Source organism: Pleurodeles waltl, chromosome 3_1, assembly GCF_031143425.1.
Source record: "Pleurodeles waltl isolate 20211129_DDA chromosome 3_1, aPleWal1.hap1.20221129, whole genome shotgun sequence".
Taxonomy (NCBI): Eukaryota; Metazoa; Chordata; class Amphibia; order Caudata; family Salamandridae; genus Pleurodeles; species Pleurodeles waltl.
The window spans coordinates 1,312,209,081-1,312,230,510 of record NC_090440.1 but is presented as its reverse complement, the minus strand read 5'-3'; the positions used below and the strand labels follow the sequence as shown (position 1 = coordinate 1,312,230,510).

Sequence of the window (21,430 nt, the reverse complement as noted above, 5' to 3'; positions counted from 1 at the left end):
AAGTCAGAGATGGGCAGATGCCCAGGAAATGCCAGCTGTGGGTGCAAATAAGCTGCTACTGGACAGTAGAAGCTGAGAATTCTGCAGGAACGACAAGGGCTAGAAACTTCCCCTTTGGAGGATGGATCCCCCACGCCGTGGAGGGTCGTGCAGAAGTGTTTTCCCGCCGAAAGATCGACAACAAGCCGTGCTAGCTGCAAGTCGTGCGGTTAGCGATTTTGGATGCTGCTGTGGCCCAGGAGGGACCAGGATGTCGCCAATTGCGTCTGGGGACAGAGGGGGCGTTGAGCAAGACAAGGAGCCCTCTCAGAAGCAGGCAGCACCCGCAGAAGTGCCGGAACAGGCACTTCGAAGAAGAGTGAAAAGGTGCTCACCCGAAGTTGCACAAAGGAGTCCCACGTCGCCGGAGACCAACTTAGAAAGTCGTGCAATGCAGATTAGAGTGCCGTGGACCCAGGCTTGGCTGTGCACAAAGGATTTCCGCGGGAAGTGCACAGAGGCCGGAGTAGCTGCAAAAGTTGCGGTTCCCAGCAATGCAGTCTGGCGTGGGGAGGCAAGGACTTACCTCCACCAAACTTGGACTGAAGAGTCACTGGACTGTGGGAGTCACTTGGACTCAGTTGCTGGATTCAAGGGACCTCGCTCGTCGTGCTGAGAGGAGACCCAGGGGACCGGTGATGCAGTTCTTTGGTGCCTGCGGTAGCAGGGGGAAGATTCCGTCGACCCACGGGAGATTTCTCCGGAGCTTCTAGTGCAGAGAGGAGGCAGACTACCCCCACAGCATGCACCACCAGGAAAACAGTCGAGAAGGCGGCAGGATCAGCGTTACAGAGTTGCAGTAGTCGTCTTAGCTACTTTGTTGCAGTTTTGCAGGCTTCCAGCACTGTCAGCAGTCGATTCCTTGGCAGAAGGTGAAGAGAGAGATGCAGAGGAACTCTGATGAGCTCTTGCATTCGTTATCTAAGGAAATCCCCAAAGCAGAGACCCTAAATAGCCAGAAAAGAGGGTTTGGCTACTTAGGAGAGAGGATAGGCTAGCAACACCTGAAGGAGCCTATCAGAAGGAGTCTCTGACGTCACCTGGTGGCACTGGCCACTCAGAGCAGTCCAGTGTGCCAGCAGCACCTCTGTTTCCAAGATGGCAGAGGTCTGGAGCACACTGGAGGAGCTCTGGACACCTCCCAGGGGAGGTGCAGGTCAGGGGAGTGGTCACTCCCCTCTCCTTTGTCCAGTTTCGCGCCAGAGCAGGGCTAAGGGGTCCCTGAACCGGTGTAGACTGGCTTATGCAGAAATGGGCACCAAATGTGCCCATGAAAGCATTTCCAGAGGCTGGGGGAGGCTACTCCTCCCCTGCCTTCACACCATTTTCCAAAGGGAGAGGGTGTAACACCCTCTCTCAGAGGAAGTCCTTTGTTCTGCCATCCTGGGCCAGGCCTGGCTGGGCCCCAGGAGGGCAGAAACCTGTCTGAGGGGTTGGCAGCAGCAGCAGCTGCAGTGAAACCCCTGAAAAGGCAGTTTGGCAGTGCCAGGGTCTGTGCTACAGACCACTGGGATCATGGGATTGTGCCAACTATGCCAGGATGGCATAGAGGGGGCAATTCCATGATCATAGACATGTTACATGGCCATATTCGGAGTTACCATTGTGAAGCTACATATAGGTAGTGACCTATATGTAGTGCACGCGTGTAATGGTGTCCCCGCACTCACAAAGTCCAGGGAATTTGCCCTGAACGATGTGGGGGCACCTTGGCTAGTGCCAGGGTGCCCTCACACTAAGTAACTTTGCACCTAACCTTTACCAGGTAAAGGTTAGACATATAGGTGACTTATAAGTTACTTAAGTGCAGTGTAAAATGGCTGTGAAATAACGTGGACGTTATTTCACTCAGGCTGCAGTGGCAGGCCTGTGTAAGAATTGGCAGAGCTCCCTATGGGTGGCAAAAGAAATGCTGCAGCCCATAGGGATCTCCTGGAACCCCAATACCCTGGGTACCTCAGTACCATATACTAGGGAATCATAAGGGTGTTCCAGTAAGCCAATGTAAATTGGTAAAATTGGTCACTAGCCTGTCAGTGACAATTTTAAAGAAATGAGAGAGCATAACCACTGAGGTTCTGGTTAGCAGAGCCTCAGTGAGACAGTTAGGCACCACACAGGGAACACATACATATAGGCCACAACCTTATGAGCACTGGGGTCCTGACTAGCAGGGTCCCAGTGACACATAACAAACATACTGAAAACATAGGGTTTTCACTATGAGCACTGGGCCCTGGCTAGCAGGATCCCAGTGAGACAGTGAAAACACCCTGACATACACTCACAACCAGGCCAAAAGTGGGGGTAACAAGGCTAGAAAGAGGCTACTTTCTCACAGCACTCATGCTATATTCCGGATTCAAGCGACTGGAAAGTTAATTTCTCAGTCTTCCAGCCAATTCAGTATAAGTGTGGGGTCCTTTAGTAATAGATGTGTTTGCCTCCCGGCTCAATTCCCAGCTTTCTCAGTTCTACCGGCTGGTGCCCGGATCCGTTGGCCTTTTCCTCAGATGCCTTCTTACAGGATTGGTCAGTGTCTCTGAATTACGCCATTCCCCCTTTCCTCATGACCAGCAGGATACGTGTGCAAGTGAGGCAGCAACAGGCCACCCTAATACTTATAGTGCCGTTTTGGCAATCCCAGGTATGGTACCCAACCGTTTTGGAATTCTTGATAGACTGTCCCATTCTTCTTCCTTCGTTTCTGGACCTCTTGTTAGACCCTCTGAATCATCCTCACAACCTCTTCCTAGACTACCTTCTCAGCCTTTTAGCTTGGAAAATTTTGGGACTCCTCAATCTCTCCCCCTCATTTTGTCAAGAGGCTTCTCAATATGTCAAACAATCCTGGGCTCCAGGGGGCAGGAAGGCTTACAAGTCAGCTTGGTCTTTATGGCACAGCTTGTGTTTGGGAAAGAACGTCAATTCCCTTTTAGCAGAAGTAACATTCATTATTAATTTCCTAGCAGCAGAGGCTAGCAAAGGGAAATCTTATCGCAGCATTAACCTTCACAGATCAGCTATATCATCCAACCATCCTTATGTTAATGGAAAACCAGTGGGAGAACATCCACTCGTTTGTCGTCTTTTGAAGGGAGTAAAATTCTTGAATCCTCTGCTTCCCAAATGTAGTCAGTTATAGGACATGAATGTGGTTTAAAATATGTGTTCGATGGCATCTGTCGCTGGAGATACACATGTTGTGCATAGCCCGCCATCTGGTGTTGGGTCGGAGTGTTACAAGTTGTTTTTCTTCGAAGAAGTCTTTCGAGTTACGGGACCGAGTGACTCCTCCTCTTCGTCTCCATTGCGCATGGGCGTCGACTCCATCTTCGATTGTTTTCTTTCCGCCATCGGGTTCGGACGTGTTCCTGTCGCTCCGAGTTTCGGAACGGAAAGTTAGCTATCTATCGGAAGATTACGTCGGTATTGTTGCGTTCGGGTTCGGCTTAGATTGAATCGACACCGTATCGAAGATTGAAGAGCTCCGGTGCCCTTCGGGGTAGCTTCCGATCCCCTGTCGGGGGCTGGTCGGCCCGACCGCGTGTACAACAACGCTGATGGAACGGACCCCGTTCCGTTTCTGTCCCAAATGCCACAACAAATACCCGTATACAGACCAACATTTGGTCTGTAACCTGTGCCTGTCGCCTGAGCACAGTGAAGAGACTTGCGAGGCCTGTCGTGCGTTCCGGTCCCGAAAGACACTTCGTGACCGTCGAGCCAGAAGACTTCAGATGGCGTCCACGCCGACAGCGCACCGAGAGTTCGAGGAACAAGAGGAAGAAGAAACCTTCTCGATCCACGAATCGGACTCCGAGGAATTCGACGATCCAAGAACTGTGAGTAAGACGTCGAAGAAACAAAAGAAAAGTGACAAGGCCCAGGGGACGCCACTGCCACCAGGCCATGGCTCGACCCATAAATTCAGTGACCGACCATCGGCACCGAAAAAGGCCGACACAGTGCCGAGATCGTCCGACTCCGGTCGAGACACCGGCACGCAGCCTTCTCGGGACCGAGAAAGTGCTGCTGAAAAGGATCGACGCCGAGATAGCGGTGCCGAAACGGCTCGACGCCGAGACAGCGGCACCGAGGAAGATCGACGCTGAGAGGTTTCGACTCTAAAAAAGAAGAAGGTCACCTCGGAGCCGAAAAAGCATACAGACAGGGTTTTGGTGCCGAAACGACCCGCAACCGACCCAGTTACCGGTTCCTATTCAGAGGAGCAGTCCTTGTCCTCTCAGATGCGAAAGCATAGATTTGAGGAAGAGTTGCAATCCACCGAAGTGGACCATATGCAGAAACGTATTTTCATACAGGAAGGAACAGGGAAAATAAGCACCCTTCCCCCTATGAGGAGAAAAAGGAGACTGGAGTTTCAGACAGACCAAGCACCACAAACAAAAATGGTGAAAAAGGTAACTCCGCCACCCTCTCCTCCACCTGTAACTAACGTTTGCCAGCACAAACTCCATCACATTCCCCGGCTCACACCACCGTGAGCCAAGGTGACCAGGACCAAGACGCTTGGGACTTATACGACGCCCCAGTGTCGGACAACAGTCCAGAGGCGTATCCCACAAAGCCCTCACCACCAGAAGACAGCACAGCTTATTCACAAGTGGTGGCTAGAGCGGCAGAGTTCCACAACGTAAACCTCCACTCAGAACCAGTCGAGGATGACTTCTTATTCAACACCCTCTCATCCACCCACAGCTCCTACCAAAGCCTGCCTATGCTCCCAGGAATGCTTCGGCACGCAAAGGAAATCTTCAAAGAGCCGGTCAAGAGTAGGGCAATCACACCAAGGGTTGAAAAGAAATACAAAGCGCCTCCCACAGACCCTGTTTTCATCACCACACAGCTGCCACCAGATTCTGTCGTAGTAGGAGCCGCTCGCAAGAGAGCCAACTCCCACACATCTGGGGATGCACCACCCCCAGATAAAGATCGATGCAGCCGGAAAGAGAGTCTCAGTACAAGCTGCAAACCAGTGGCGCATCGCTAACTCTCAAGCACTACTTGCGCGCTATGACAGAGCCCATTGGGACGAGATGCAACACCTCATTGAGCATCTACCCAAGGAACTACAAAAGAGGGCGAAACAGGTGGTTGAGGAAGGACAGAACATATCTAATAATCAGATACGCTCCTCTATGGATGCAGCAGACACAGCTGCAAGGACAATTAACACATCTGTGACTATAAGAAGGCACGCATGGCTACGAACGTCTGGTTTTAAACCACAGATACAGCAGGCAGTGCTCAATATGCCCTTCAATGAGAAACAACTGTTCGGACCAGAGGTGGACACGGCAATTGAGAAACTGAAAAAGGACACTGACACTGCTAAAGCCATGGGCGCACTCTACTCCCTGCAGAGCAGAGGCACTTACAGCACCTTCCGCAAGACAACCTTTAGAGGGGGGTTTCGGGGTCAGGCCACACAAGCCAGCACCTCACAGGCAACACCGTCCAGCTACCAGGGACAGTACAGGGGAGGTTTTCGGGGCCAATATAGAGGGGGACAATTCCCTAGGAATAGGGGACAATTTCAAAGCCCCAAAACCCCTACAACCAAGCAATGACTCACATGTTACTCATCCCCTCCACACAACACCAGTGGGGGGAAGAATAGGTCATTACTACCAAGCATGGAAAGAAATAACTACAGACACTTGGGTCTTAGCAATTATCCAACATGGTTATTGCATAGAATTTCTACAAATCCCTCCAAACATACCACCAAAAGCACAGAATTTATCGAAACAACATTCCGACCTTCTAGAAATAGAAGTCCAAGCATTATTGCAAAAGAATGCAATCGAACTAGTACCAAAGTCACAAATAAACACAGGAGTTTATTCACTCTACTTCCTAATACCAAAAAAGGACAAAACACTGAGACCAATCCTAGACCTCGGAATACTAAACACCTACATCAAATCAGATCACTTTCACATGGTCACGCTACAAGAAGTGTTACCGTTGCTAAAACTACTGGACTACATGACAACCTTAGACCTCAAAGACGCGTATTTTCATATACCAATACATCAGTCGCACAGGAAATACCTAAGGTTTGTATTCAAAGGAATACATTACCAGTTCAAAGTATTGCCGTTTGGTTTAACAACCGCACCAAGAGTCTTTACAAAATGTCTAGCAGTAGTGGCTGCACACATCAGAAGGCAGCAAATACACGTATTCCCGTATCTAGACGACTGGCTAATCAAGACCAACTCACTGACAAGGTGCTCACACCACACAAATCAGGTCATACAAAACCTCTACAAACTTGGTTTCACCGTCAACTTTGCAAAATCACACATTCTGCCTTGCAAGGTACAACAATACCTAGGAGCCATAATAGACACAACAAAAGGACTAGCCACTCCAAGTCCACAAAGAATTCAAAATTTAAACAATATCATACGATGCATGTACCCAACACAAAAAGTACAAGCAAAAATGATATTACAACTCCTAGGCATGATGTCCTCATGCATAGCCATTGTCCCGAACGCAAGACTGCACATGAGGCCCTTACAACAGTGCCTAGCATCATAATGGTCACAAGCACAGGGTCTCCTTTTAGATCTGGTGTTGATAGACCGCCAAACATATCTCTCGCTTCTATGGTGGAACAGTATAAATTTAAACAAAGGGCGGCCTTTCCAAGACCCTGTGCCACATTACGTAATAACAACAGATGCTTCCATGACGGGGTGGGGAGCACACCTCGATCAACACAGCATACAAGGACAATGGAACGTTCATCAAACAAAACTGCATATAAATCACCTAGAACTGCTAGCAGTTTTTCAAGCACTAAAGGCTTTCCAACCAATCATAACTCACAAATACATTCTTGTCAAAACAGACAACATGACAACAATGTATTATCTAAACAAACAGGGGGGGACACACTCGACGCAGTTGAACCTCCTAGCACAGAAGATATGGCGATGGGCAATTCACAGCCACATTCGCCTAATAGCACAGTTTATTCCAGGGATCCAGAATCAACTTGCAGACAATCTCTCTCGAGATCACCAACAGGTCCACGAATGGGAAATGCACCCCCAAATTCTAAACACTTACTTCAGACTTTGGGGAACGCCTCAAATAGACTTGTTTGCAACAAAAGAGAACGCAAAATGCCAAAACTTCGCATCCAGATACCCACACAGGCAGTCCCAGGGCAATGCCCTATGGATGAACTGGTCAGGGATATTTGCATACGCTTTTCCCCCTCTCCCTCTCCTTCCTTATCTAGTAAACAAATTGAGTCAAAACAAACTCAAACTCATATTGATAGCACCAACTTGGGCAAGGCAACCCTGGTACACAACACTGCTAGACCTATCAGTAGTACCCCACATCAAATTGCCCAACAGGCCAGATCTGTTAACACAACACAACCAACAGATCAGGCATCCAGATCCAGCATCGCTGAATCTAGCAATCTGGCTCCTGAAATCCTAGAATTCGGACACTTAGAACTTACCCAAGTATGGAAGTCATAAAGCAAGCCAGAAGGCCATCCACTAGGCACTGCTATGCAAGCAAATGGAAGAGGTTTGTTTGCTACTGCCATCATAATCAGATCCAACCATTACACGCATCTCCAAAGGATGTAGTGGGTTACTTGCTCCACTTACAAAAATCTAACCTAGCTTTCTCTTCCATTAAAATACACCTTGCGGCAATATCTGCATACCTGCAGGTTACCTATTCAACTTCACTATATAGGATACCAGTCATTAAAGCATTTATGGAAGGCTTTAAAAGAATTATACCACCAAGGACACCACCCGTTCCTTCATGGAACCTCAGTGTTGTCCTAACAAGACTCATGGGTCCACCTTTCGAACCCATGCACTCTTGCGAAATACAGTTCCTAACCTGGAAAGTTGCATTTCTCATCGCCATCACATCTCTACGAAGAGTAAGCGAAATTCAAGCGTTTACAATACAAGAACCTTTTATCCAACTACACAAAAATAAGGTAGTCCTAAGGACTAATCCTAAATTTTTACCAAAGGTTATTTCACCGTTCCACCTAAATCAAACGGTAGAACTACCAGTGTTCTTCCCACAGCCAGATTCCGTAGCTGAGAGGGCACTACATACATTAGATGTCAAAAGAGCATTAATGTACTACATTGACAGAACAAAAAACATCAGGAAAACTAAACAACTATTTATTGCATTCCAAAAACCTCATGCAGGAAACCCAATATCAAAACAAGGTATAGCCAGATGGATAGTTAAGTGCATCCAAATCTGCTACCTTAAAGCAAAACGACAGCTGCCCATTACACCAAGGGCACACTCAACCAGAAAGAAAGGTGCTACCATGGCCTTTCTAGGAAATATTCCAATGAACGAAATATGTAAGGCAGCCACATGGTCTACGCCTCACACGTTCACCAAGCACTACTGTATAGACGTGCTATCCGCACAACAAGCCACAGTAGGTCAAGCCGTGTTAAGAACCTTATTTCAAACTACTTCCACTCCTACAGGCTGAGCCACCGCTTTTGGGGAGATAACTGCTTACTAGTCTATGCACAACATGTGTATCTCCAGCGACAGATGCCATCGAACTGAAAATGTCACTTACCCAGTGTACATCTGTTCGTGGCATCAGTCGCTGAAGATTCACATGTGCCCACCCGCCTCCCCGGGAGCCTGTAGCAGTTCGGAAGTTAGCTTAAGCTCTGTACATTTGTAAATATATTATTTAAACCTTTAATAGGTACATACTTAGTCACTCCATTGCATGGGCACTGTTACTACAACACAACTCCTACCTCACCCTCTGCGGGGAAAACAATCGAAGATGGAGTCGACGCCCATGCGCAATGGAGACGAAGAGGAGGAGTCACTCGGTCCCGTGACTCAAAAGACTTCTTCGAAGAAAAACAACTTGTAACACTCCGACCCAACACCAGATGGCGGGCTATGCACAACATGTGAATCTTCAGCGACTGATGCCACGAACAGATGTACACTGGGTAAGTGACATTTTCATTTTGTCATGGTCTGACAATTCTATGCTTTCCCTGAAAATTGTATCTGATAAGTTAACAATGTTTTGATGCCTCATTTCTATCAAACATCTATCAGACATTAAAGCTTTAGACATTTCTTCCTGCCAGTTTATTACATCAAGTGTTTTGTTCACAGTGGTTCGACCAACCAAAACTAACCTCACATCAGTATTTTATCCTTATTTTCCTGATCATCCCAAGTTATGTGTTGGACAATATTTAAAGATTTATTAACAGAAGACTGTAGATCTACGAATGCCTTTTGTATCCCAACTCCTTATCTCCTTTAGAAAACCCTATAATCCTGTGTCTTCCGCTACTCTGGCTTTTTGGCTAAAATGGATCATGTCCCTGGCAGGTATGGATACTTCCACGTTTGGGGCCCCTTCTTTCAGGGGTGCGATAGTATCCGGACTATTTTGGGTGGGTTCCGACTTGAAGGACATTCTTAGATCAACAGATTGGTCTAACGACAATGTGTTTAAAGTATTCTATTGTAAGCCTGTTGATAATGTTTCTGTGAATGTGATTAATATGCTTTGAACAAGCATAACAAGAGCCTCCGGTCTTGACATAAAATGTAGACTTTCCCTAGTAGTTATGACGGAACGTTTTAATTTTTATTAAAGACACGGAGCCGGGTATTATCCCACTGCACTGTTTAGATGTTTTTCTCCCTCCCTGACAGCGACCACGACTACTACTTAACCTTCATCTTAACGAAACAGCAGCCCTTTTGGCATCCAAATAAACGGATACTTCGTCTTCAAGAAGTGGTGGGAATCCTGCCGGTCCTGTTGGTCCAGACCTCTTTCTGTATCCTGGATTCATGAACTTTTGTTATGAACTTTTTTCTTTTGTCATGGCTGTACTTATTTTATTTTCTATTTTACCTCTATTTCGTTCTATTTGACTTCTCAGGCAAGAAAGTAGGCGTTCACAGTCAAGTGATGTCATAATAGAGTGTATGTCATACTGATTTGTTAATGTTCTTGTATTTTAGCATTTTTCTTCCCATTGGCTTATTTCCTTCGCCACTTGGGAGTTGTAGTTTTCGTTTACCTTGTCTGCTGCTACTAAACTTAAAGAAGGAACAAAAAGCATAATACTCGCCTCTGTGTCTTTAATAAAATTAACACTTTCCGTCATAAATACTAGGAGAATCTACCTTGACAATTGTTTTCTATTTTAATGACTCGTGATATTTTACTTTCTGCGCTGTTTTGCCCCTTGCAAACTCCTTCAGTAATAACGTGGATATTATTTGCAAGGGAAGAAATCCCGGGTACAAGCTCAGTTTTGTTCACTTAAGAATGTGAAATCTGATGCAGTGCTTGTTTGCTGCAGTTTTTGTTTTGCTTTTTCACACTGCTGAAAATAGCAAGTATTAGCCAACACAATGGTCCTCTCATACATTTGGCAAGGTGAAACATGTTTCTTTGCAGCAGTACTGAAGTGAGGAGCTCCTCCGCTATGCATGAATGCATGCCTACTTCTCCGAGTTTAAACTATGCAAGTTTAAGTTTAAAATGCGTGTAATACGTATGTAATCGCACCGTTTTCAAATGAAAAGATGCGGAAATAATTACACATTTGCAGTGACTACCTAATGGATTTGCAGAACTTCATTTTCACTGTTGCAGCCCATGATCTATTAGTTATAAGACTGAAATACTGTTCATTTCAGTTCAGTAGAGTGCATCTGAAGGTTATGTATGGAAATTGAATATCATCTACAAATCGTTATATTCCAGTGTGATTTAATTAAGAAAGATCCAAACAGAGACCCTTTGTTGTTTTGTTTTTCAACAGATAATTGTATTCAAAAGACCAAGCAAAGGTATAACAATCCTCGATCCCTCTCTACAAAAATCAATCTGGCTGATATGCAGACTGAAATTAAGCTGAGACCCCCTTATCAAATCTCCATGGGTGAGCTCGGACCTGCAAATGGATTTTCACATAAAAGTGCCGCAGAATATAAAGGTATTGGTATTGTGTGTTCTGTTGTGTTTTCTTTTTAACTGGCAATTATCTTGTTTATGTACTTTTGCTGGAAGTTGTTAATATATGTAGCGCTTTTGAGACGATTTCAGAATGGGAAATACACTCTAACGTTAAAAGTCCAATATTAACTTGAATACAAGGACGTGCTCTCTGCTTAAACCTGTCTCCGTTTCAATAGATGAAAAAAAAAAAAAACACAACCTGGAACATCTCTCCATCACTCTTTCACCATTACCTTGACATCCTTCCTATTCTTTGGGATTTCCCAATTTAAAAACCTCTAATGCTGTGTTACTGTTGCCTTGTGCAAAGTAGTGGATATAAGTGGCAGTGCATCAAAAGAGCCTGAAATCAAGACAATAATTAACATGAGCTCTCACATACACTGTTTTAGCTCCCCTGCTTACACTTGAAGAAAACAGATCAGGAGCAACACAGTCTCATTTTCTAGTGTAGTAAAAACGTCTGAGTACAGGTGTTATTATTTTTTTCCTTTGCAAAACCTATGTGTCTGAGCCTTACCTCTGCAGTCTGTTCTTGCTCTCGAGTATGGACTCAAAACTGCGGGTCTTGCAGGAGTTAGATATGTTTGTCTGACTCCATTTTGCCTACATCTTATTCCTTAGGCACCGGCGCAACTATCAGGTGTAATAGTTTGAAAAAAAAAAAAAATCCATTCTCTCTGCACCCTAATCCAGCACATTGTGGTCATCATTTGTCCAGGGATCACATCACAGTCCGTCAGATAAGCCCAAAGTATGGACAAGTCTAACCTGATACTGGATCGAGTACTCTGGGCATCAGAGGAGCCTCCACATTGAGAAATGTGGCTGTCATGTTCTAATCTAAGGGGCATTTCTGAATTCATCCTTAAGATCTGTGCCACAGTTATGTTAAATCTTTCAGTTTAAATTTTCCAATTAGTGTTTGCTCCCTTTGTACCTAGTATGAGCAGCAAGAGTATAGTCATTTGCATTGTCTTACATGTTTTCATCTGCATATTGTTTACTATGAATGGTTGTAGAAAGAATTCTTCCGTGGTCATTCACATATTGTTTTATAAATATGGAGCCTGGTGCAGTCCAGAGGATGTCCTTCCGATTAAATAGGATTCCTGGTTTGTCCAGGTTACGGTGCCCCTCTCAGGAGCCACCAAAAGTCTACTTAAAGCATTGTGTTCAGTCCAAAGAAACCTGGGAAGCAGCGCTCCAGCCCTGAGTAAAATTAGAGTGGGCTGAGGATTGGGAAGTAGACTAGGACTTAATTAATCATGGGAGCAGTCATCATGTCTGTCATGTCTCCTCTATTCCTCTACGATGGAAAAGCAGCAGCCTCCCCACCCTTCTGTATTGTTGAATAGTCTTCCCAAAGGCATGGCCTTAGTACTTGTCTGGTATGTCATATATCGTGTATGTGCATTTGTGTTCGAGATGGGTGAATTGTGATTTGTTATCTTATGCTCCACATATCTATCTTAAACTCCTTTTGGCATTCAACCTCCACCAAGCAGAGGGGGATTTGAGCTACGCCGTTGATAATAGCAAATGTAGCATAGCATGGTATAAAATGTATATTGGCTCAACTTAGGGGGAGAAGGTACTTTCTACCAAATGTTTGAACACCAGGGTGAAGTCAGGTCTCTGTTGTGAATTGTGCTTGTGGTTTAGAAAGGTAAATGCTTGTATTGAGGTATTTACCAAGTAGGTGATTTAGAGGAAGCCTACAAAATGCATTGCAAGACATTTGAGAATCTGTAGTCGGGTAGTCTTAAAATCGCTGTATAATAGAAGTGATAAACAGTTGGAGTCATTTAAGCAGATTTTCTGGAAACGGGTTTGTTAGCTATGCTTTTTTTTTATTGTTCATTGGCATTTGAGTAAGGCATCACAGTGTATTCTTTCAATTTGTCAATCAGTACAGTACAATATAATCATTTATAAGTTATCTTTTAAGCACCCCTTACATGTTTTCAAAGTTGTGTTAGGGTAATTAAGGGTTCTCCGGTTATTTGTGCACGGTTGCCACTCTTGTGGGAGGGGGATAGTGGTCGTCTTCACAGGAGAGACACATGCCAAATCAATCACAATATTAAAACATTCCATAACATATTCAACTTGAAACTGTGTTCCTGTGTGGTCAAGGCCCACTGTGGTGTGTACAAGCGACTACTTGGGTGAGTATTAGTAGTAGGAAAACCGAATGAGAGCTTTCTAGCTATTTAACTATGGGGAGGAATAAAGAGAAGAACGGGTGGAGGGGGGAATGTGAGTTTTCTAGCGCGTAGCTCTGTTGGGCAGTATCAGTGGGTAAAAGTAAAGCCTTCCTCTGTCTCTCAACCTGACTCATCTACAGCCTATGTTTCCCTCTCATGCAGTGTCAACATCTTAGTCTCAGTCGCCGTTAGACTCCCTGGGCAACCCCTCCTTGCCTGCCTCTGCTGGGTCGTCAGACAGCCCAGGAAATTCCCACTTATCTACCACCTCGGTCCAGAGGGGCACAGTGGACCTAAGATCTATCCCCTGGTCCTCCTCTCTGTGCAGTGTTTGTTCGTCTTCTCGGGCCCATTGTGTGACATTCACCCAGGTTTCCAGGCTAGGGCCTCTGAGCGACTTCCAGGCCATGGCCACCCACTGTCTGGCCAATGCCAAGGCCAAATCAAGGAATCTGGTCCCTACCTTCTATGGGGCTGGTCTTGGGAAAAGACCTAGGAGACAATGAGCAGGTGTGTAGGTAGATGGTCTATTCACCAAGTTTTGTCACAACCCCTTTCCCAGAACTCAGTAAGACCTGGACACCCCCAGGTTGTGTGGTCAAAATCTGAGTGTAGTGTTTTACAGCAGGGACACCCTTTGGCCTCTCTGCCATATATAGTCCTGAGCCTATGTGGGGTCAGGTAAGTTCTGTGGGTGTAATGATATTGTATAAAATTAAGGCGTAAGTTGAGGGAGACCTTGTGCGGGTAAGTCAGAACCCTTTTCCGTTCGGCATCTCTCTTCCCAGTGCATCCTCCTAGCGATCTCTGAGTGTATCTAGGTGTTCTAAAACCAGTCCAGTGAGAGCGCTATAGAACCATGTGACCAGGTGGGAGCCCACTCCCATGATTAGGAGGAGTTGAAGAACTGTATGGGTAGGGGTTTAGTGCCCGCGGTGCCCTGCAGGCCGCATATAGTTCAAACAAAGTGTTTTGTAATTGAGGAATTGCCAGAATGGTAGACAAGTTTGTTCTTCTAGGTCCCCAAACGGGATGAGGATATTCAACTAGAAAAAATCCCCCAAGGTCACAAGTCCTACCTCCGTCCTGGAATCCATTTGCCCTGCAGTAAATAAAGCTAAGGGCTCACCTTGTGGGAGACCCACCAATGGTAACCCAAGGGCCTTTGGGGTCGTTACCCCAGTTCACCACAGTCCCCGTCTCAAACAAGTCAAGGCAGAAGGATACTCAGACAATGGGATTGAGTTGCTGGGTTTAACAGTTTTGCTAGCAACAAACCCTGGTTAGGTTCTGCACCTATCTGGTCAAGCTCAGAAAGCTGTGTTCCATCGAGCTGTTTCGCAACCCACTGGATCTGAGCCGCCAGGAAATACAATTCAAAATCTAGTGCTCCCAACCCTCCCACCAAGGTGGGGGCGACAAAGGGTAGACAAGGAAACTCTCTGGCGGCCACCATCACGGATCAGTTCTGGAAGGAGTGTATCAAGCACCCGGAACCAAGTAACTGGGATTCTCACCAGGAGGTTTACAAAGAAATAAAGGAGGCAGCGGTGCATGACCATTTTAGAGAGTGCTGTCCGGGCCATGATGTGTAGCTTGAGGGAGTGCCAGAAGGAGATGCAGTACTTCATGAACCAGAGAATCTTTCCCATATTTCCTTCTCTGAGGTCTGCCAAGTTGCCGAATACTTGGATGCCCTAGATTCTAAATGTATGCATGGCCCAATATATGTCTTGCCCTGGGGTGATTGTAAAGCAAACAGACCCATCTCACCTAAGTGGTGCCTAATCCCATCTGAATCATAACCGCTTACAAGAAGTCCTGCTGCATGGAATCGAAAACTTTCTCCAGGTCAACAGACATAATCACTGCATTGGGGTCATGTGGTTGGTTACAGGTTTAAAGGATCGAGTAGAACCTACAGAGATTCTGGGAGGTTCTACGTTTGGGTATGAACCCACTCGGATCGTTATGAATTAGTCCTTGCCTGTGGAATAGCAGGCGGCATGTCAATATTTTGCTGAGTGTCTTAAAATCACAACCTGGAAAGGAAACATGGAAATACCGCATGGAAAGGGGGCTAAAGACGCATATTGTTATATTTTTAGAAGTGGATTTGAGCAGGGGGACTGTCAGCACCTCCCTTGTGGTCTCCGGGAACATACCAGTCTCATAGGATTCTGCATGCATTTCCACTTGTTTTGGTGCCAGCACCCCTGGATGTGGCTTGGCGCTGGCAGCAGGCCCTCCTCCAGTGGGCAGTAAAGAGACACATAATAGGACCTGAATGCTACATTAATGCTTTGAGGGGAAAAGAGGACTGCCCCTTCTTCTGTGAGTAGGCAGGTAACACAGGTGCATCTAACCATAAGAGGGACAGTGAGGTTTATTCGGTCCACTGTACAGTCTCCCAGTGTAACTATCAATCAAAAGGGTACAAACGAAAATTCATAGGGCAATTGGTGAACAAGAAGCAAAACCCTCACACATCCATTAGGATGTCATGCTTCATCACAGGGTTTGCTCCTCGTCAGACTGGCGCTGCAATATCTGATTTGCCCCTCAAAGGGGCTCTTTGCCTGAGATCTTATCTGGTCGTGCGTGCCCTAATCCAAAGTTTAGTAGGAATAAACGGGGTCCAGAACCTCACACACCCAAATGTATTGATTGTTGAGGGTCAAGGTTAAAAATATATAATGGGGAGTGGGTAGGAAATAATATTCCACCACTCAACCGGAATATGGGAGTGAGAAGAAAAACTTTCTTAAATCACCAAAGAAGGTCCTTCTTTCTTATCCACTCCTCATTATACATTTTTCTAGTTCACCAAGTGCCCTGTGGATTTCCGTTTCTGTGGAACAGGGTACCCTTTTGATTGAAGGTAACAGGGGTGCCCCTGCTCTCTGTGCGGACCCAATAGCCTTCCCGATTTCCCTTCTTCTTCATGTGCCCTATTCAAGTAGTTTTTATAGTTGAGGCATCGCAGGCGTTCTAAGGCCACATAGTGCGCTTTGCGTGTCTCCATTATCTGTGGTAGCACTCCAGGGCTTCTACCTTGTTTGTTGTCTCATGTGTGGAGCTCATCCTTTAATTTCTTAAGATCACACTCTGTCACGCTGAATACCCACCGTCTGTCCCAGGCAGTGTCTACTCACTACTAATTTAAAAGCTTCCCACGCCATGCTGTGGCTTGATGTTGTCTCCGAGTTGGAGGCAAAATAGTCTGTGAGTCTGTTACTAAGAGGCTGTTAAAGTAATATTTTTTAGTGATGTGGATTGGAGCCGCCTTGTTGGTATAAGCTGTTGATCGTCTGTACAGTGGCAGGTCAACAGTAGGGGCTGTGATCCGAGAAGGTGTGTTCCAAATATTCAGAGTGTGATATGTAAGTGCTAAGTGACTTGGTGCTTACAAAACAATCAACCCTAGTATTCACCTGATGTAGTCCAAAATAGTAGGAATAGTCTCTATCTGTTGGATGTTGGATACGCCAAGGGTCTTCCATGTCCCAGTGGGTAATCCAAGCAGTCAGGCCAGCTGTTGCCCTGTGAGTCGCTGTTCCTATGAGCGGGGAGTAAAAGGGTCTAGAGTAGTGTGAAGTACACTATCATAAACCCCTGGCCCCTCCCCCCATGTGGTGGCATGGAGTTGCCCCTCCCATCTGTCGGAGGCGGTCAGCTTCCGTTGGTGTTAGGTGCGCCTCTTGGAGCATGGCTATATGTACCCCCTCCTTTGAAGGTATGTTGAATTCTTGTATTGTTTATTCGCTGTGCGTAGGCCATGGATATTCCACGCCGTCAATTTGTAGTTATGTAATGTGCTAGCCATGTCATCTGTTATACAGTAGATAAACAATACGCATGTCCCCCGTACATTCCCCCGCCTGACAATCCCCCTATGTCGCAGTTGCATCACAGGAATCATGAAGGACCACAAGAAAAAACAAACTTCCCATCCCTAGAGCAAACCTACATCTGCCGGCCACCCAAATCATATAACTCAAACAGAAAAAAGGGGTGCTGTTATTCAGAATTCTTGCCACCAGTCTCTGAAAGCGGCAAGAGAGGGGGGGAGAGAAGGTGGTGGTAAGCAATCAATTCGGACGCCTGTGACTGCAGTGGCCCAGGCAGTAAATACAGTTTCCCCACGCTGAGCTTATTATATACAAGCAATAGTAGTGGCAGCTTCTAAATAATATCCTGTGATGTGTGTGTGGGGGGGGGGGGGTCTATTCCTTCAGTGTGTAGGGAGTCTGAGTCGGAGGCATCTTCCTGGTGCTCGGAATTGCTGCCATTGTCTTTATGAGGAGTACCAGTTTCTGTCAGAAATGCTATTGCTTGCAGTGCTGCCACTCTACCCATTTCAGAATGAGCTTATGTAGGTTTTTGCACTTGTGACAGGCTAAGCTGGCTACATGATCTGTGGCGCTTACAGCGATTCAAGGAGGTCTTCTCTGCTTCAGCATGGGGTTTGTGTGTCCCACAGCTGTATGTCTCCAGCCACGTCCATGCCTCGCCCGGACTCTGGTAGAAATTGGAGCGATTGTCCACTAGCAACTTCAGTCTGGCTGGTAATATAATGGAGTATTAGATTGCTTCCTCCCTAAGTGCTTCTTCCACTTCTAAGAAGGAGGCACGTTTGGTTTGTACCTCTGCTGTGAAGTCTGGCAACAGTGTTACTAGGCAGTTACCCACTTTGAAGGGTCCTGCTTCCCATACTCACTGCAATAACACAACCCTGTCTTTTTGGTATAGTAGCTTTGTAACTACAGGTCCAGACAGGTGACCCGGGACTGGTGGCCAGGCAGGCACTCTGTGTGCCCATTCCAGGGCAAAAAGGGGTGTGATCTGGACTAGGGCCAAAGTCATCGTCAACCAGAGTTCCAGATAGGCTGTCTTACCTTGTCCCTCCGTGCTCTCAGGGAGGCCAATGATGCACATGTTGCTGTGTCTACTGCTCCCTTTCGCATTTTTTGCTCTTCATTCCAGGTGGTGTACACGCTTTGTTAAGTGAGCAAGTTGGGTTTTCATGGTTTGCTGTGAGGCATTCAAGACCGCCAAGGAGTTTTTAGCCTCTTTAAATCTGGTAGACAGCTTTTGGTATTCTGCACGGAGTAGGCTTAGTTTGATTGATACCTTGCCTATTTTGTGTTGGAGGACAGATGTCGAATCTTCTATGGCTCCTAATATTTTGTCTAAGGTACTTTGTAAGTCAGTTGGAGAGGAATTCAAGGAGGTCTCAAAGTCTGGCACATCCAGGAGCTGTCCTGGAGTCATCAGGCACAGTCCCTGTGTTTTGACTTTTGCTTTACCCATGGTAGACATCAAGGATTTTCAAAGTCTTCAAGGACTGTCCCCAGTCAGGGATCCGTGAACACTCAAGCTCCGAAGGTCATCTGTTGCTGTTATGCATGTGAGGGGCACTGTTCACATCTGTGTTGACAGCCTCTTGCCACCAATGTTGGCTATCTCCTACCCACAAATAGGCCAGGTCGTCAGGATCTCCAGTTTAGTTAAACAGTGTCCCATAGCATAGGGTTTGAGCTTTGGTTGTCAGTTAGGTTCATAAGCAAGGCTGTGGGGCACCACTTCCTACAGCCTGTGGCCTAGTACAGAGCTAGCCAGTTGGGGATGGCCTCTTGCCATCAGTGTTAGCTGCCCTAGGATATTTAGGGTGTCTTTCCCAGGGGTTCTCCTTAGGAGGGTTTCAGCTGTGGGCATGCCCTGTGTTCGGGTCCCCTGCAAGGTTCTAGTGCTGTCCGCCTGTCTCACAACTGACATTGCAGTGAGTGATTAACTCCTTTTTTCAGTTCCCCCAGATCTGCAGGGTCTTCCAGGGTGGGGAGGCTCAGGGGATGAGAGTGGTGACCCCCGCCCTGGCTGCAGTCACCTCCATGCAGTTGAGTTAGCTGGTACAGTGCGTAAAGTCAGCGCAGTGGCTGGGCACAAGGTTCTGCTCACCTCCTGCACACAGAGGCTCCCCATCCTGTTATTTGTTCGGGCCGCAAGCAGGTGCGCCCCACATGCTTATGCTGATGTTCAGGGCACTTTTATTCAGAAAGTAGGTGGGGAGGGCCCATACGCAATGGGAGGCGAAGGGTCCTTCACTACCCTGTGGGGCCTCGACCTGTCAGCCCTGTGGCTCAGCGGGAGTCTCACTCACCTCTGTAATCATGCAGCGCGGTACCCCATTTGCGCAGGGCCTTCCCCGCCACTCGGTCCACAGTGTGTCTTCCGATTCCCAAGCAAAGTACTCAGGCCAAGTCACATCCGCACTCCAACTGGAGTGAAGACGGCAGCGGTGCTCGATGAGCTGCTCTTCGCACCTGGGGTGCCGTGGGGCCAGGTAGGCCCAAGTGTCGCGCCCACCAGTGTGCTTGTTGCCAGCAGCAGTCCTGGATCCCAAAAGCCGCAGTAGCTGTCCCTTAGTATCGCCTCTGGCCCCGTGCTTGGTCTGCCGGGATTAGATGGTGCTCAGTGTGGGGGATTATTTGAAGAGTTGTTACAGGCCGAAGCAATGCTAGCATTTCACACATCCACTATTACAGCCAGCTAGCCATGCCACCTCCCAGCTATGTGTAGAGAGCCATCTGGTCTCTCCTATGCTTTGTTGCCTCCGGGCTATGGAGGCAGGGCTTCGGCCCCAGAGGTAATAAAATGGGCACCTACCCTCGTGGTTAGTCTGCCAGTACACAACTAATGAGTATGGTGTTACTCATTGTGCCCTGTACTTTGCTGTTCCCAGCACTGCGTTAAGGCCCTGCAGCGCTTCTCCACATTGGTGACAAGGCGGAGTGCTACCCTCGCCTTACTTGCCCTCTGGTGCACCCGTCCTTACCTGAAATTGAGCCGGCGCAGCATGGTCTGGGCATGATCCGGCAGGCCAGAAGGCACACCTGCCGCACCCGACTCCCTCATCAGACATGGTGTGTTGGCGCTGGGGCTCCGCGCGGCTGCCTGCCATGCACTGGAACTGTGCCGCCAGCATCACCGCCACGTGGGCCGTTGCCCATGAAAGGAAGGCCCTGGCCCAGCCTTTTTGGTCAAAAAGCAGGAGAGACTCAGCCACAGGCAGCATCGCATCTAGGGACCGTGTGCTGCTGTTGCACAGGATGGGGGAAAGGTCGAAGGTCAGTGCTCATGCCCATGTCTTTGTTTCCCCCAAGGACCCCAAGGCTGTCCAGGTGTGCCTGCAACTGACAGAGGCACCAACAGCTTCCCACCTGTGGCTCAGGATGGTACCGCAAGGGCAGGTCAGTGAGCACCGGTGGCCTGCTTGAGGCTTTGAAAAAGAAAAGAAAACCCTAACGGAAGATAGAGAGGAGAGAAGAAGAATAGACATTAAACATCAGAGAACTAGATAAACAAAACAAAAAAAATCAAAAAATCAAAAAAAGAATCCGCATAGGAAAGGACAGGCACCCACACCTCAAAATGAGCTTACCATCCCAGACCGCTGCCAAGGCATGCCCAACCAAGGGGCACACGCGTTACCCCCCTTTAGCCAGTTGGCTAACCCAGCTACAGTAGCACCACATTGGCGCCACTGGCTCAGCAGACTAAGACACTGTTTTCAGGCCACGCGGGAAATGGACGAGGCAGTACAAAGATAGCTTCTTCATGCATAACATGTGAACATATTGTATGAGGGAAGAACATGCCAAGACTGTGATGATCAAAGCAAACATTGAAAGCGATTTTCCACGAAAATTGGCCTGAGGAATGGCTGCAGATTTTGGTGCCAGGGTCAGCCTTCGTTCAGGGAACCCTACCACTTCCAGAAATGTTTGGAAATCGGAGGCCAGGAAAATCCATGGAATTTTGATTTGCGTCGATCACACTTAAAATATGTCCAATTCCACTTGCATGTGTTACTATTTTGAGTTGGAGTGTGCGCGTGCGCATCCTCCGTGGTTGAAGATTGTATTACCTCTCTCCCAATTCTTTGTTGAAATCTCAGAGGGCATGTTAGTTCGATAGAGGCTGTTAATCACATGAGCACTTTGAGGGCCTGAGATAATGTGGGCTTGGAAATAAATGATGCAGAGACAACCTGTGATTCAAAACAAGGGCAAGATAGAGACTAAAACTGTGAGTATGAGGCATAAAG

The 21,430-nt window shown here is 47.1% G+C and overlaps 1 protein-coding gene across 2 annotated transcripts in view; it reads left to right on the top strand.

Annotated features, from left to right (window-relative positions):
• Positions 1 to 21,430, top strand: part of SEC22A (SEC22 homolog A, vesicle trafficking protein) — a 381,620-nt gene that overhangs the window by 157,986 nt on the left and 202,204 nt on the right. For both annotated transcript variants that reach the window (XM_069224663.1, XM_069224664.1), the window contains exon 4: positions 10,917 to 11,090. In XM_069224663.1, coding sequence (XP_069080764.1) covers positions 10,917 to 11,090 — 174 coding nt within the window. The remainder of the gene's footprint in view (positions 1 to 10,916; positions 11,091 to 21,430) is intronic.